Genomic DNA, 16,908 nt, shown 5'->3' on the forward strand with positions numbered 1-16,908 from the left:
CCTGTCTCAGCTTCCTCGGTAGCTGGTCACCATCACTCAGCTAAGCAGCGTGTGTGTGTGTGTGTGTGTGTGTGTGTGTGTGTGTGTGTAGAGGCCAGAGGAGGATAAAGGCTGTCCTATCTTGTTCCCCGAAACAGGGTCTGGTCACAGATGGTTGTGAGCTACCAAATAGTTGCTGGGGATTGAACTCAGGACCTCTGGAAGAGCAATCAGTTGTCTTAACCTCTGAGCCATCTCTCAAGCCCCTCCGGCAAATCCTACCATGTGCCAATTGAAGGCGAGAATGTAATTATTTCACTAAACCCAAGATAAATGATAAATGGGTGTTTATTGAAGAACAATTGCACAGAAAAATACAAAGAATCGCAGGAGTACTTCTCTGGGCTTCCTACCGGATAGGTTGACCCACCAGAAATAGAGCAGAGGAAAGCCACGCCTCCAGCTTTCCTCTTTCCACTTCTGTCTACCTGAGGCCACACCCAGGAGGGTTGTAGCCACCCTTACAAATTCACTGTAAGATCTGCACAACAGGGTCTTTCACTGAATCTGGAGAACACCATGTTTTGGTAGGCTGCCTATCCTGCAAACCCCAACCACAGCACCACCCTGCTCTCCCTGAGCAGTATGCTGAGGTTACAGGAATACACAGACATTTTTTACATGAGTGCCGAAGATACCAACATGAGTCCTCAGTTTTGAATAGTACTCTTACCCAGCAAGCCATCGTCCCTGCCTCAGCAGCAATTTCTGATTGAAGTTAGAAAACAACTGACAGCAAAGGATGCATAGATGGACCAGTTCCTCCCCCTCCCCTCCCCACCCCGCACAAAAAAAAAAAAAAAGAAAGAAAGAAAAAAAAAAAGGTCCTGATCCTGTAGATTCAGCCCAGGGGCCTCTGTGGTACCAGCTTTTCCTGTCCTCTGAGAGACTCCTCAGCACTCAAGCCTGGGCGACTGACCTCTACAAGTAGAAACAGTAAGAACACCGGGGCTTGAGCTAAGAGTTCAAGGTCAAGTCAGAGGCTGATGAAGTTCACTTGGGCCCAGATCTTGTGGCACAGTAGTGAGAAAGAAGAATTAAAGATTCTAGAAAGCTGTTCTGTCTCAGAACTGGAATCAACCCCACCGATGTTCCCCAGCCACCGGCTAGCCAATTGCCAAGCCTCCACTCCTGCACTCTGAGATCACTTATAGACACATCCTTCAAGGTGCCTGACGCCTGGCTCTTCACACATAAGCTCTTTCCAGGTGCAGGGTCATTGCAAACCTACCTCTTCTTCCTAAACAACCATCCCTGGGCTAATTTGTTGCCTTTGTATTTTTCACATATCTTTATTATGTGCTTATTTTTCATTTTTGTGCTTTGTTGACATTTCTCAATAGACTAAGCTCAAGCATCCTGTAATTGGGGGAGAAAGGTATTGATTTTTTCTGTTTGGTGATAAGAGGCCTTTTTGTTTTAAGGAAAAAAATATTGCAATATAAATTTAGTCCTGTTTCTGGCTCAGTGTATGGTGTGTGTGTGTGTGTGTGTGTGTGTGTGTGTGTGTGTGTGTGAGTAGGATTACCATGTAAACAAAGTCCTGTTGCTGGCTCAGGAAATGTGTGTGGAGGGGTGTCACAAATTTTCCTTCTTAAGATCATAAAAGTGGCCACTCTCTAGTAAACACTCATTTGCACCCTGGTGCATCTTTCTGTTTAGTGATATGAGCCCGGGTAGGCAGCAGGGCACAGGGTTGAGATGCCCAGAGAAAGCAGCCTGCCCCAGCTGGGCTGGAGGACCTCAGACAAGTGGTTACGGCCACCTGGGCTTCAGGGTCCTTCATGGTACCACACAGGTAACAATAAACCGAAGCTTCCTTGGAGGGCTCAGTGAATTCAAGGAGTTAATTGTTGTGAAGATCTGAGCGAGCATCTGGCCCAGGAAGTACCATGTGGAGGATTATTAAGTAGTCCTGTCATTGTAATTAAAACCCAAGACTTCAGCTGCTAAACCTCCCAGCTGGTGTTCCAGTCCAGCTCTCTGGGAGCCCAACTTTCCTTAGAAGCACAGGTCGAGTTACTGGAGCAATGCAAGAAGGGGCATCCCCACAGAGGAAAGAGGAGAAAGGAAAGACACTCCAGGATCCTAGTGTAGGCCAGGGAAGAGATGCCCAGCTCCTTTATGCTGGGTCTGGACAAAACAGTGACACATTCAGGCCAGGACCACCAGGGAGGCTCTGTGAACTGTCCTCTCTTTCTCTGCAGACAGTTAGGGATTGGATATTGGAGCCCCTAGGGTGGTTTTCTGCAAACACTTTGCTTATGTACCTATAAAGGCTGGCAAGATGGCTCAGTGAGTATAGGTACATGCACAGGTCCAATGGCCTGAGTTCATTTTCCAGATCCTATAAGGTGCCAAGAGAAAACTGACTCCCCAGAGTTGTCCTCTTGCCACACTCCCACCATGGCATCATCATCATCATCACACACACACAATATATATAGAAGAAAATAAATAAATAAAGAGGGGGCATCAATGATCACTGTGTTGGAATGGTAAAGGTCTAGGCTTGATTACTTCTTAAATCTTAACCTGAGTTGTACTATAGTTGAGGGTTAGCAATGAAGTTTACATTACCCAAAGATGACTTTATTTTTATTTATCACGGGAATAAGCAGGTGTGATGAGGTGTCTACAATACCAGCACTCAGGGGTAAGAAGGAGAAGCATTGCAAGTTCAGAAGCAGCCCAGGTTACACAGTGAACCCCAGGTTATCCTGGGCAACACACAGGCTCTGTCTCAAACAAAATCAGAGAAAAACAATTACAAGGCAATAGCTGTTACTATCATCACTGGTGTGGTTTAAAATGTTAGACAGGCAGCAATAACACTTGCCTAGCATGTGTAATGGCTTTGGTTCAGTTTTGAATATCACAAAAATGATATTTGAACACACATAATTGCAAGCTTACAATGAAACAAGTATTATACAGATTAAAAATATTTGTTCAAAAATATTTGTTCAGATGGAAGTACTTATTAGGGTCCATCTTAGTAATTTATTTGTCACATGGTAGTAGGGCATACAAACCACATACCAATGGTAGCTTGCAGTTTAAGATTGGTTTACATATAAAAGGCCAGTAGTGTCTCCTCTTTGGTTCTCCTGAGTTAGTTGCAAGTATAACTTCAACTCATCTTGATGTACCTTACTCTACATGTGGCAGTACAGTGTTTGGCCCTCTGAGTAAAGTGAAAATGTCTTACATTTTAGTCTTTGAATCTGAATCCTCCATTCTTGTAATCTCACTGCTATATTCAACTAGATAGTATTAAACAGAACACAGATTAAAAAAAAATGTTAGACCAAATTGTGATGGTATCAGAAGAAGAATAAGACAGATGTTAGCTGAACAAGCAGAGTGAACAGTCTCCGGCCCCTGGGTAAGCAGCGTTTGTTTCCATGTGTGAATTCCTCAGTGGTTAACCTTCATGCCACATATTGAATACTAACAATTTTGAAAGCACGCTCCTGCTAGCTGGAAGATGATGTAAAGTAGCCGTTTTTAGACTTCAGAGCACGAGTCAGAATCTCCCCCAGAGCCGGTTCCAGGACAGGCAGCCCCCTGCTGAGTTTCTGTTCCTGTGTGTTTTGAGGATAGGGTCCCTAGTCTATTTCTAGCAAGTTCACGGTGATGCAGACACCCTGACTCACTGACTGCAGTTTAAGAGCTGCAGAGTTAGAGCAAACATCCCCTCCCCAGAAGCACCTGATGGCCATCTAGGCCTCGATTCAACATAATTGGATTCGTTTTAAATAGGCCACCTTAAGCAGTCAGATCTCTCAAGCACTCCGAGCATTTTACAGGCCAAGAGAGACATTGCTTCATTATTACTCCTCTAGAATTAAAGAAAAAAGCTTCAACGACAGAGATGTTAGAGCACTCTCAAGTTAATTAAACATTGCTTTAGCTGCATGTTTCTGACATCTTGATAATTAAACACATCTAGACTCACTAGTGTTTGCCAATGGTTTTATGAAATAATTGAAAGTATATTCTTCAAGGAGGTCTGTCATTCCCTGGGACACCCTTGGACTGGTGGGTTAAGGAATGACCAGCAGGGGGCGCTTACAATCAGATCCCGCCCCAGTTCAGGGTGGGGATTGCAGGGGGGTGCAGGCGAACACAGAAGCTAAGGTGCTGGCTTTAAATCCTCAAAGTAAGGTCCTCTTAACCACTTGTCATAAAACACCCTGAGACACACATCTTGGAAAATAGAAATGTCAAGCTCAGCATCTTCGCCACATTTCAAGCCAGGTAATTACCTTCTCTCCCAAAGGGAATCTATTTTATGTATTTGTGTGCTTTCTAGGTTACAAGTTTCCCAAAGGCAATGATCTTGCTGCTTTCCACTCACTCCACACAATGCCAAAGTGAAATGCACATTTTACAATAACAACTTAATTATTCCACACCCCTCTGAGCTATGTGATGGCCTGTTATATAATTGCCTGTAATACAGAAACCTATATAAACCTCATATAAACCCTTGCAATAAATGGAAGCTTTTATTTGACCTAGAAATAAATTGCTTATTTACTTCACCTTTCCGAGAGGAGAAAAGCAAACCATTTCCCTGTTAGTCCAAATTGTAAGTTATTTCACATCAACAACACTGCATTTTAGCTTGTCATTTTTATTAACCCTCCAAATCGAGGTTGTTTGTTTTAATGACACACAACAAATACTTTGATATAATCTAAGATAATAAAATAGTTGAACAACTTTGACTTCTTCTTAAGATTTAAATTTGTATAGAAACAATCTGTGTGTGGGGGGTGCCTCACCTCAAAATTAAGGTATCTAAAAACAGTGATTCACCAACATTGCTTTAAATAACTGTTTGATTGAAGGATGTGTATTTCATTCCCAACTGAAATGTATTTCCATGCAGTTTCCCCTGACCCCAAAGATTTAGGCCATGGGAATGTGATCAAGAAAAAAAGAATGATTTCTGTCCTCTCTCTGTCCTTCCCTAGTGTGAAGAACAGTGATTAGAATAGGGTTGTTCCAAAGCCAGGAAGAAATTAATTGCACATCTCTAGTCCATAAATGCCACAGTCACACCTAATCTATATCCAACACGTCCTATCTTGGAAATCCTATCATGATGGCACAGTGCATGCTGGTCCCCAAATATTTCCTCCACTAATCTTGTCAGTTACTATGGATAGTCTGTGACCATAAATTCTCTCTAAGGGCTGGTCCTTTTGTCACTGAAGTCTTGGCCTTTGCATTATGTCATGTGGATGCTATGTCTTAGTGCCCAAGGAGTGTCCACAATCTCCTAAGAAATGCCTTACCCACCCTCAGGTTCCCAAAGTGCCTAAGAATGAAGACCCCCACTGAGACAGTGTTTTCACTGAACACCTCCCCAGGGTGCAGGGGACTCTGGTCTAGATCATCCCATTGATCTTAGTCCACTCGTAGATGTCTTGTTCACACACTATGTCGGAGTTGATGAGAAGGTATCTGTCACCTACACAGAAATGCTTCTGACAGGCAGCACACTTGAAACACTCGAGGTGGTACACTTTGTCCTTCACTCGCATCGTCATCTCATAGGCACGGATCCGCTTGTCACAGGAAGCACAGAGACCATCTTGACCAAAAAGCCTGGGGCAAAAAGAAAAAAAAAAAAGCTAAGAGACAGGGGCATCAAAAAGTGACAAAAAGTGGTGACTGGCTCTATCTATCAGGATTTCACACAGATGGGAAAAGCTAGACCTCATCGCATATAGTGGTGCACATCTGTAGTCCCAGTACTCAGGAGGCTGAGGCAGGAGGATGGCATGTTCCAAGCAGGAACTGGGATACAAAAACAAAACAAAACAAAACAAACAAACAAACAGAAAAGCTGAACCCAGATAATAGCCATGGATCGTTTCTTGAAGACAGAGAGGGTAGGCTGGGTAACACTGGCATTTTATTTTCTGTTATCCCTCCCTTCCTGCTTTTATCCATGCCTCTAGGCTGTGTGGACCAGCTGTAGAAGAGATGTAGCTGAAGTGACTTGTGAGAAGTTAGGCATGCTGTACATGTCCTCTCCCCAGAGGGACATTCTCTGTAGAAAAGGAGCTGGAGCCAGCCCTTGAAGGGTTAACTCACCAGGAATGCAGTAAAATGGGCATCATTATGAGATTCCCAATTCTACCTCAACAGACACTAATTTCACCCATTGGGAAGTGTGCCTTGAGTCATCTCCCTCTTTATCAAGTTGCAAAGTCCATGTCCACATGACCATTCGCTGGAGCCCCAGCTGCCAGGAGACAGGAGTATCTCAGGAGACTTGTAGTACCACTAATCATGCCTCAGAGACCCAGAGGATAAACAGCATCTCTCCATGATGCACAGAAGATCTTCATTCACGCTCCTCCTGTCCCCTGAGCATGACTCTCTGCAGAGATCACTTTTCTCACACCTAAATCAAGTTTCTCCTTAGCCTTGGTGCATCAGCCACTTAATCAAGTAACATTTAGCTTTGGGATGGGAGAAGCAACTTAGCATGAGCCAGTGCAGTGGTTCTCAGTGAGCCAGTCAAGGGACTAGCAGCATCAGCAGCATCCAGGGACTTGTTAGAAACAAAAATTCTCAACTATCCCTATACCTGATAGAGACACATAAGAGAAGGCTCAGCAGACTGTGCTAATGAAGCTAATGGTGGCTGCCGTTTTAAAAAATAAGCCTGCCCCTAAGAACAGAAGAAACCAGAACAAGGTAGTTTGGCCTTGGATTTCTCCGAGCCATCCTAGTAGCAACCTTGCTTGGATGTTAGTGCGACCCCTAGGGCATGTCAGAGCATCAGAGATCAATGACTGAGCTCCACACTGGCTGTGTGAACACATCCCAGGTGTGCTCCCAATCACTGCTACAGGGCTATTTTCATATGGGGCTTGTAACATAGCATGTCTGCTTGTAGCTTCCATGTAGGGCCTTTGTGACTGTTTCTGGTAAATGCTTGTTCTCATTAGAAGTTCTTACCAATTTATAAAATGAGAGAATCGGCTGCTGTGTCCTGAGGGAGGTAAAGGCAGTTACCAAAGTTTGCAACATTTGGCCAGAATGAATGGCCTGTAAGAGGGGTCTGTGAGTAGAGAGAGATCTCATCTCTCTCCTGGATCCTACTTTCTGTGCTGGAATCGGACTCATCGATGGGGGATAACACTCTGTCCCACCAGAGCAATGGTGGAGCTGTAGGGAACTGACACACTGGAGGCCACAGAGCAGAAAGTCTGGTTCCCCGACTGTTCAGTAAGTTAAGCTTGGAGCTGAGCAGAACACATAACTGAGAAAACAGTATGCACTGCCTGAGGTGTGAGACTCTTAAGGAAGGAGGGAGCTTGTTAAAGGGAAGTCAGGAAGCAGATTACAACACATCAGGCAGCTAATGAAAGGACAAAGGACTAACATCTGGGAGATAAGATCTGGTACCAGAGTCACCTCTAACTAGCTAGGTGACCTGAGCAAATGGCATGTCCTCTCCAGGCTTCTAGGTCTTGAACTGTAAGGCCAGGTCTAGAGGCAAGGGTCTGAGCAGTTGATTCTAAGTCAGGTACTCAGACATGCTAACAGTGATGGAAATAAACCAGGACTTGACACTTAACATGTGTATTAATCTCTGGCTCAGAGAATCCTTGTATTGCAGAAGTAGACCACAGGCGAGCATTTATGTTCAAGTGGTTTATGATGTCCTCAGGGGACGTGGGAAAGAGGAGAGGGAGCACTGTAGCCATCTCAGGTGCACAGACTCAGAGGGAGCTTTGGCCCTGTGTCTGGGACTCCTGAAGCATAAGTCCTATCTCCAAATGGCCTTAGATTCTCTCTAAGCTGCAGGAATTTGGGACACCCCTGAAGTATGGGTCATTGGCTGCATATTTCAGGCTACAACAGGCACTGGCTAGATGCAGGAGCCAATTGCTAAGACATAACCTATATAAAAGTTCATGAAAACTGGATCCATGAGGATCTGGGCTGGACACCCACAGAAACAGCTGCTGACAGCACTGTGTAACCCCAGCAGGTCTGAGCTGAGGGCCTGGATGTTTGAGGTTGGAAGTTTCAAAAGGTCTGGGAGGTAGTTATCCATTCTGGACCCTCACGGCGAGAAGCTGCCTCAGGGAGAGGGACTGGACCTCATTGGAGGGCTCCCTGAGTGATTCTGAACTTACCCTGTTAAATCAGCACCAGCTATGCCAAAGAACTGAAGTAAACAAGCCCATGGCTAATGGACCATCCCCGAAGAAGAAAATCCTTCCTCTGTCAAGAGGTGTCAACGCCTTAAGCTTTCTGCTGCCCATTTTAATAACAATAATATAAATATTAAAGGGTGGCTGGGAACGCCTGCACTAATGCAGAGTTAATTAACATGTTGCCTGGGAATGTAGCAGGGAGAAGAATTATTTCGTGTCACCAAGACACAAGTTAATTAACACTGGGCTCTCCCAGACTATTTTTTTCCTCTCCTTTTTGAAAATGGAAAAGATTAACAAGCCCAGGCAGCGCTGCCTTTCTTCGTGAATGTCCTATAAAACCGTGGAGATAGGGAGGAATCGGCTCCTTTGACCTTACTGTATCTGACTTCGTTTAATAAGATTCAAATGATTGGACAGGGATGGAGGCAGGGGCCCAGTGGGAATCATTTACCCAGCTGCTTTCTGACTGATTTGGCAGACCTGAGGTGAGTAAAACCAGGTCTGTATTTATCTCCATTCTATTTTCTTATGACTGAAAAGAAAAAAAAAAAAAAGAAAAAAAAAAAAAAAAAAAAAAAAAAAGAAAGAAAGAAAAGAAAAGAAAGAAAAAAAAAGAAATTCAACAAAATTATAGTCAGGCTTGCTTTTTTTTTCTTTTTGCCAATACCCACTAAATTTGCAATGATTTCCATCAAAGGATGCAAGCATGTAAAAACTAATTCAGCCTTCGAGTGACCAAATAAGCTTCCTTCAACTGTGGAATTACCAGCAGTTTTGTTTTTATTTCACGATGCTCTGAGAACAAAAGCAGGAGGAAGAACCTCCCCAGCAGTCACGGGCACCAGAGCCTAAAAGAGCCTCTTCCTCAGGTTAGGTGGTCCTAATATATTGGGGCTGCATGCTCGGTGGACCCTCTGCCACAGTACGATAACAAAGAACTGACAGCTGAACAGTGGATCTGGCAGTGCAGGGCACAGGGTCCCCTCCAGTGCAGCTAATAGAGAAGCTAGAGACGCTAGAACACGCCAGGCAGACACTTGCTTGGTGCCAGGACATTCACATGGATAAGAGTATGCCCCAGGTCTCACTTGGCCTTGTGCACTTCTCATTATACCCTTCCATGAATCCATCTCCTCGTCCATTATATTGGAAAATAATTTGTGATAACACTTCGACACACATCAGCTAACATCTATTTCTTAAGCCATGTACCAAGCCAAGCGCTTCATTTGTATTATTTTTAACCTTAGAAGTAACTGCAATTACTACATCCATTTTATAGACAGGAAATAGAGGTTTGTGTCCGAGAGAGGCTTGCCAAGGCCACAGCACTAGGCTGTGACTCAAACCTCCTGACTCTAGGTCTTCACCCTTTATAGACACTGAATGCCATCTTCCTGCTGTGAGACTCAGTGCTTGGAGCTCATCAGCAAGAAAAGATTGTTACTTTAAAAGTTCTTATCAATAATATTGGAGTCATGCAAAAGAACACCTAAATATATGCATATGGTTATTGAGTATTAAAACGAGGTCTTAAGACTCCAACCTGAAACGTACGAATGAACTCTCTTCCTACGCCCAGTTCCCATGATAGTCCGTTTCCCTATGTATACTTCTCCAAACCCTATCCTTTGGTCTACCCCTCCCCCCCCCAGAACTTTGTCCTTATTCTGAATTCTGTGTTTATTCTTCTCTTACCTTTAAAAACACTACTGATTTACCACACAGATATGTGTCTCTGCCAACATGGCCACAGCGGAGGGAGAGCTCATAGTCCCTCTGCAGAGGCAGCTGGGGCTCAGCCTCCAAAGCCTGGTTTCCTTGGGAAGGCACCTCAGAGCCAGAGCACGAGCTAGAGGCCATGTGTTCAAACCCAGATGTGCCCCACGAGTGCGGGGAAGGTACCTGAGATAGTCTCTCCTGCACAACTTCCGTCCCAGCTTGTAGTAGAGGCGCCGCCCCACCTCTCCCAGCCGGCACCCGCAGAGGTCACAGCTGAGGCAATCTTCATGCCAGTACTGGTCGATGGCTTTCAGGAAGTAGCGGTCCCCTATGTTCTGCTGGCAGCCACCACATGTCAGCAGGGATGGGGGTATCTGCAGCACCTCATCCACTGGTTCCCTGAGGAGGAGTTCAAGCGTTAGGGATAAACTCACCAAAGGGAGACAAGCACTAAGTCCCTGGGACAGCTCAGTGCCAAACAGGTAACCTCACTCCCTTTCCTTCCATCACTATAAGGAGAAAAGACTCCCTATCTCAGACTGCAGAGACACAGCCAACCTTAGATAAAGATGTGGGGGAGAGACTGGGACAGAGCAAGCTAGAGAGAGACTTCATCATCTGAAAATTCGAGGACAGGATACCAGAAAGTGTCCAGGGCACCTGCAGGTGGCGCTATAGCCCTGACTATACTCCAGCACCATTGAGGGTGCCTCTGATCTCTCCTAACTTTCCCTTCTGCTCTCTTCTTCTTCCCAGGTCTCCCTCCTTTTTTCCTTTGGTACCCAGGATATAGGCACTGCCAAATCTCAGAGAACATATTTGGGACCAAAAGAACTGCTCACAGTCAAAGTATCTGATGACCCAGTGTGCTAAGAATCTACAGAACAGTGCGCAGAATCAAAGGGAAAGAAGGAAGGAGAAAGCAATGAAAATTATATTAGGCGGCTCTCTCTTTCCAAACTAAAAGATTCCATCAATATCTAATTATTCCTGTTGAAACTGTCCATTCTGTCCTGCTTTCTGAACGAATCTTTGGCTAGAGATTCAGCTCCATGGATAGAGAGAGAGCCTAACATATCAGAGCCCCTTGGTTCAAGTCCCCAGTATCCCAGTCAATCCAGAGGTGGGAGTCAGAGAACCAGTCTTCCAATCTCAACAAGAGGCCCAGGGCCACATTAGACTCTGTCTCAAAACAATGGAAGAATACTAAATTTGAATGAATCCTTGCAAAGAGTTCCTGGGATACAATGCTGTTGTTATACAGATAGAGGGCATCAACTAGATTTTTCTTTCTTCACATCCTTTTTTTTTTTTAATAGTAAAAGTGTTTTGAATAAAGTTAAATTAGTAAAAAAAAAAAAAAAAGTTGAAGAAAGGGACAAACAATGGCCTTAAAGAGAGTGGAAGGCAATTAAATTGATAGCAAGATCTCAATCCAGGCAGCTTGTTCACAGTGAGCCTGAGGGATATGTTCTTTCATTTAAAAGATGGCTTCGGGGGTAAGGGTGCTTGCTCTCAAGCCTGGTAATCTGATGTGGATCCCAGGACCCACACAGTATAAGGAAAGAGCCAATTCTGGCAGGTTGTCCTCTGACTTCCTCTTGTACAGACAGACAGACAGACAGACAGACAGACAGACAGACAGACAGACACACACACACACACACACACACACACACACACACACACATGAAACTTGTTTTAAAGTCATACATAGGAACTTCTGCTTGCCTTACCTCCCTGGAACCTAACTATTTCTGTTTTACAGATAAGAAATAACTTTTCTGAAAGGAAATGAGCATGAAGGAATAGATTGTGACATCAAATAGGAGACAGGGCACAGCTTAACCCTTGCTGATTTGTAGTAGTTAACCAGTGCTCTCTGGAACCTTATTCAAATAAAACCTACACTTAAAAAGTATCTAGTTTTTGTTGTTGTTTTGTTTTAAAAACTGGATTTCATTCTTGCCATGAAATGATGAATGGGGTTCTCTTGGGTACCCTGGGGCCATAAGTCTGTGCCTCTTACTTTTATTTGGCATTTTTACCAAGTGACCTTGTGGCCTAATTGGCCTGTACCCATGAAATGCAGTCCCATTAGAATTAGGAATTCTGGAAATCCAACTTGGGTCCTCTGTAAGAGCCAGAGACTCTCTTAGCCACTGAGCCATCTCTCCAGCTACCTTATTTTAGTTTTTCAAAATGGGTGTGTGTGCATGTATGTGTATGTGCTTGCGTGCATGTGTACACAGGTCATAGGACAACTTTCAGGAGTTGGTTTCCCTTTCCATCATGTCAGGGCTGGGATCAAACTCAGGTCGCCAGGCTTAGTAGCAATTGCCTTTAGCAGTGGAGGCAGCTTACAAATCCTTCCCCCTCCTTTAAATTTTTTAAGACAAGATCTCATTAAACAGCCCAGGCCAGACTGGAACTTTCCATTCTTCTGCCTCAGCCTCTCGTGTATATAGGATTATGGGTGAGATGGACTAAGACCTTAAATAGTTTTAATAATATGCTAGAATCTTTGTTTCTATGGGGTATATATAAGGGTTTCCATCCCATCTGAAAGTTAACTAAGATCCTTGGCTCATTTAAGCACATTAATTCAGAATCAACTCTCTCCTCATTGCAAAGCTCATGGCCTTTCTTTGGGCTTTCAAGAACACCCGCAGAACCTCCATCATGCTGAGAGAAGAATGTGCACCTATCTGGAATAAAACTCCCCAGAATTAAAATGACCTGCAGGGAGGCAAGAGGGATCCCCAGTTGCATGGTAGAGGAAATCTATGTTCACGAACCCTGGCTCCCTGTGTACATGCCTCCTTTGCGTGCGCCTAGGCAATGGCCGGTCTGTATTTGGAGATGTGGTGCTAAAGACCCAAGCTGGCTCTGAGCAAACATACAGTGAGGCAGCTGGAAGGTGAGTGAGTAGCAATAGAAAAAGACATGATGGTCTGAGAGCAGATAAGGGCAGGACGAGATACTGACTCCATCTGTCTTTCTATATTTAATGATGATGTGACATTGCCTCTGGTGGACAATGCAAGACAAAGACTGAATAAGATTCAACTTAAGTTAACATTTGACTTTCTCCCATCAGCCTGTCCCAAACCCTGCATTGGAGTACCTCTGTAGCTTTGATTTACAGCAAAATTTCTCAACAATTTCCCAGAAAGAGGGGGAAATGTTCTGTTCCCACCTGGCTTGTCCATCTTCAATGACAGCCTTCATTCACTGAGCTATCAGTGGACCTCTTGGACTAGGTGCTCACTATTACAGCTTTGAGATACCTTTCTGTTCTCTAGTCTGGGGGTAAAAAGAAACAAACTTTGGGAAGGGAAAACTTCCTTTCCAAAGGGTGTTTTCTGCTGTTCCAGAGGACCCAAATTAGAGTCTGCGCCCAAAATGGGTGGGTCTCAACCACCTGTAACTCCAGCTCTAGGGGCTCCAACAGCTATGGCCTGGGGGCAGGCACCTGCACTTAGGTGCACACACACATGTACAAATACTTAACAATAAAATCCTTTTTTTTTTTTTTTAAGTAACTGAACTCTGTAGATTCAACTTCTAGTAAAGGATGAGTGGCTAGGCTGTCAGATAGGAAAGCAACAAACAGCAGTTTGTCTGTCTGACTCCCTTATGTGGAGTATCACGTCTTGCCCAATCTCTGAAAACTCAGAACTCAGATGTAATGCTAAGTTTATTTTTAAAAGAGAACCAACTATAGACACTGACTTGCTTTTTAAAGGGTTGTTGTTTTTCTCCTGAGATTTTAAGGAAGCTGGTCTTTATGTCAACAAACCTAGCTCCTTTCCAAGCTGGTGTCTTAACCTTCAGGACTGAAGAGTGATGTTTATATTCTCGCTGGATCGTGGGACTTCCTGTGTTTTATGAGAACATGCTGGGTTTTTATGCTGCTGACTGAGGGTAAAACCCAGGTAAATAAACACCACAGAAGGCTGAAATTGAAGGGGGGAGGTGAGTAGGGGAACTTCAGCAGGAAAGCACAATTCTTTTAAAGCAGGAAAAGAAAAAAAAAAAAAAGCCACCAAAACAAATGCTGCTTACAAGCACAAATGGACAAGTCATTAGCCAGCTCCTTTGGTCTTGTGTTAACAAATCCCTTCAAAGGATTAGATGGAAACTTCAAAGGAATAAAAACGCAAAACCAGACAGCTAATGACTCTTAAAAGGGCATTTGCGTGGACACGAAAAACGATACCTTAAGCATTCCTGGCTCCCCTTGTTAATGTTAGAGAATGGGCTGGGGTAGGGATTGGGAATAGGGGATGTTCTTTGCAAACTAGCGCAAAGCTCAGAGCACAGACAGTACAAGTTTATTACAGCTCCGGTTCGCTGACCCAAGACCTTCTGAGAGTTTGATGGGATTCTTGCTCCCCAGGAAAATAAACCTAGACAAAAACAAAACAAAACCCCAAAAAACAGTGCTCAAACTTTCGAGGTTCGCATGCCCACACTAGAAGACTCGTGGGAGGGGCGAATATGTACTCGGAGGAACTCAGAATTAGCTATTCTAGAAGTCTCTGGAGGCCTGAACCAGTTCCCAGGTGGACAGGCGGACCCCATCAATGCCTGCAGCTGCTCTGCCCCAGGCCGGGTAGGAGACTGTCTGGGACCCCAGAAACGTTTTGTTGGAGTGTCTCCCCTTTTCAGGGCCAAATGGACAAAGAGAAAGGGAACCCGGTGGAGTGAGAGGGGGGAGGCAGAATACCTCCATCCACTCTCCCTGCACTGCACCTGCGCCTCGGAGCTCCAGGTGCCTGCTCCTGGGCAAACTTTCTGGAGAAGGTTTGGAGTGCTTTCCAAATAGCCCCGAGCAGCTCGCGGCGGCGCCCGCCGATCCTTATTACTGCTTCCGCCGCCCAGTCCTTCTCGGTGTCTCCAGAGTCACCCGAGAGGCAGGGGGAACCCCTGCGACACCGAGGGACCAAGGGCACGCTGCGGACGCGTACCTGAAACCAGCCCCTAGCTCCAAGTCTGGGACCCGGTGGGGTGGGGAGTATGGGGGCGCGAGGGAGGAAGCGCCACACTTACTCAGATGGGTCCAGGCTCTTCCTTTCTATGGCCGAGGACATTGGAGAGGGAGGCGGCGTGCCGGGTGGCGGGGGCGCTCCCTTTGTGGCGCGTGCCTGGCCCGCTGCCTGGACTCGGACCCCCTCGGGTGCTCGGGCGCCGCCGCTCCTGCGCCTCCTCTTGCTCGGTCGCTCCGCCGGCGAGCTCGCCCCTCCACGCTCAAGGACAGTCACCGCGCTCCCTTCAAACGCCAAAGAGAGAGAGCGAATCAGCCGGCTGCCCGGCGCGCAGCGGCCGAGGTAGGGGGCCGGGGAGCAGCCCGGCCTCCCTCTGGCGGCTGCGGCAGCTGCCGCTGCCCAGGACTTAACCTTCCATCCCGGTCCCGCTGCCGTCACCACAGCCGCCGCCGCCGCCCGGTCCCGATCGCGCGCAGTCGCAGGCTCCGCCCGGCTGCCCCGATCCCCTCGCACCTTCGCCAGGGTCGGGGCGCCTTGGGCAGAGAGGGGGCGGCGGCCTGGGGGCGGGGAGCGGACCGCGCTGCTTTCTTCGCGCTCCCTCCTCTCTCGCGAAGGTCTATTTTCGCTCAGCTTCCCTCTGTCTCTGGTTTCATTTCCTTTTTCCTGATCACGATTCAAATACAATAGAAGGAAATCACATTTAAAGAGACAGCTGCCCGCCCCCTCCCCTTTTTTTCTTCCCTTTTTTTTTTTTTTTTTTTTTAAACGGGGCTCCTGGGGATTAGCAATCCAAACAGCAGCAGCAGCAGTAGCAGCAGCACTAGCACTGACTTGGCTTCTTAAAGGGGCCCGCTTAGGAAGGAGACAGAGAGTCTCCCCTGAGCACCTCTCCAGGGGCAAGAAGCCGGGCTGACACTAATTCGTCCTTTTCAGGGCTCCCCTTCTTCTGCCTTTCCCTTTTGGTTTCCCGCTCAGCGGGAAAGAAAAGACAAGAATGTTAGATAAGCACCTGCAGAAATGTAAGCGTTCCTAGTGGCTGGCTCGCGTGCGCTCGTCTTAGGTTCGAGGTCCCAGGTCCACGGTCGCGGTGCTCTGGGATGCCCGGGAGAGCGCGGCTCTATTGGAGAGCTAGTGGCTGCGACTGCGCTCCAGAGAGGGAACGCGAGCTGTGTGATCAGGCACCTCAAGAGCCGGGTGCGCCTGAGCAGTGCTGGGGACAGCTAATCCCGCGGGGAGGGTGGCTGGGAGGGACCACACTGTCTGGGTCTCCTCTCCATCTGCTGGCCACAGAATTCCCTCCCTCAGCATCTTTCAAGAGCGGACTCCAGCGGTTAGGCTTGCCCTCTCCGTAAAGTGCCAGCAATGCTCGGACCAGAGGAAGGACCTTACAATTATTATTTGCTATTATTTTGCCCTATATAAATAAAGAAAAAGACAGACTTGGTCTGGAGTTACGGCTCCTCCTTCAAGCTTGAAGGCAAGTTCTAGAAGGAGAAAGAAATACAGAAGGGAAGAAGAGGACTCTAGCTAGCTACTTTTCCAGGAAGAGAACCATGGCTTCCCCTGGGTCTTGACTTCCTTGAAACTGGCTTCAGAAATTATCATTCAAGGTTCATTAGCTTATGATGATGCCAGTCTTGAGGCTTCTACAGAGGAAATTCCCAAGTGCTTTCACAATCCATTGTTTTATCAAGGCCATAGGCATTTCAAACCCATTTTAAAGATTCTTTTGCAGCTCAGATCAACCTCACCCTGGAAGATGGCTGCTAAAGCCAGAGGTGAATTCCTGGATGCTTAATGTCCCCATACAGAGCCAAACCCTCACTGATTTCTCACTAATAATAATTTCCTGACTCACAACAGAAAGATTCATGTCATTTTCTGTCTCCATGTCCTGAAGTTTCTGAACTGAGAGAAGATAAATAAAATCTGTGTCTGTGTGTATGCCCTTATGTTGG

The 16,908-nt window shown here is 46.1% G+C and overlaps 1 protein-coding gene across 3 annotated transcripts; it reads right to left on the minus strand.

The window, feature by feature from the left end:
- Nucleotides 1-4,703: 4,703 nt before the first annotated feature.
- Lmo2 (LIM domain only 2) lies at nucleotides 4,704-16,074 on the minus strand. Of its 3 annotated transcripts, none has more exons than XM_051184098.1 (5): nucleotides 15,960-16,074; nucleotides 15,464-15,613; nucleotides 15,015-15,234; nucleotides 10,143-10,358; nucleotides 4,704-5,661 (listed from the first exon to the last, which is right to left on the minus strand). In XM_051184098.1, the coding sequence occupies exons 3-5, from the start codon at nucleotides 15,053-15,055 to the stop codon at nucleotides 5,442-5,444; spliced, it is 477 nt and encodes a 158-aa protein (XP_051040055.1). In that variant the 5' UTR covers nucleotides 15,056-15,234; nucleotides 15,464-15,613; nucleotides 15,960-16,074; the 3' UTR covers nucleotides 4,704-5,441. The 3 variants fall into 3 exon arrangements, with proteins under 3 accessions (XP_051040055.1, XP_051040053.1, XP_051040054.1); XM_051184096.1 differs by having other exon boundaries at nucleotides 15,362-15,613; XM_051184097.1 differs by lacking the exon at nucleotides 15,960-16,074 and having other exon boundaries at nucleotides 15,015-15,653.
- Nucleotides 16,075-16,908: the final 834 nt, after the last annotated feature.

This window comes from Phodopus roborovskii, unplaced genomic scaffold, assembly GCF_943737965.1.
Source record: "Phodopus roborovskii unplaced genomic scaffold, PHOROB, whole genome shotgun sequence".
NCBI lineage: Eukaryota > Metazoa > Chordata > Mammalia > Rodentia > Cricetidae > Phodopus > Phodopus roborovskii.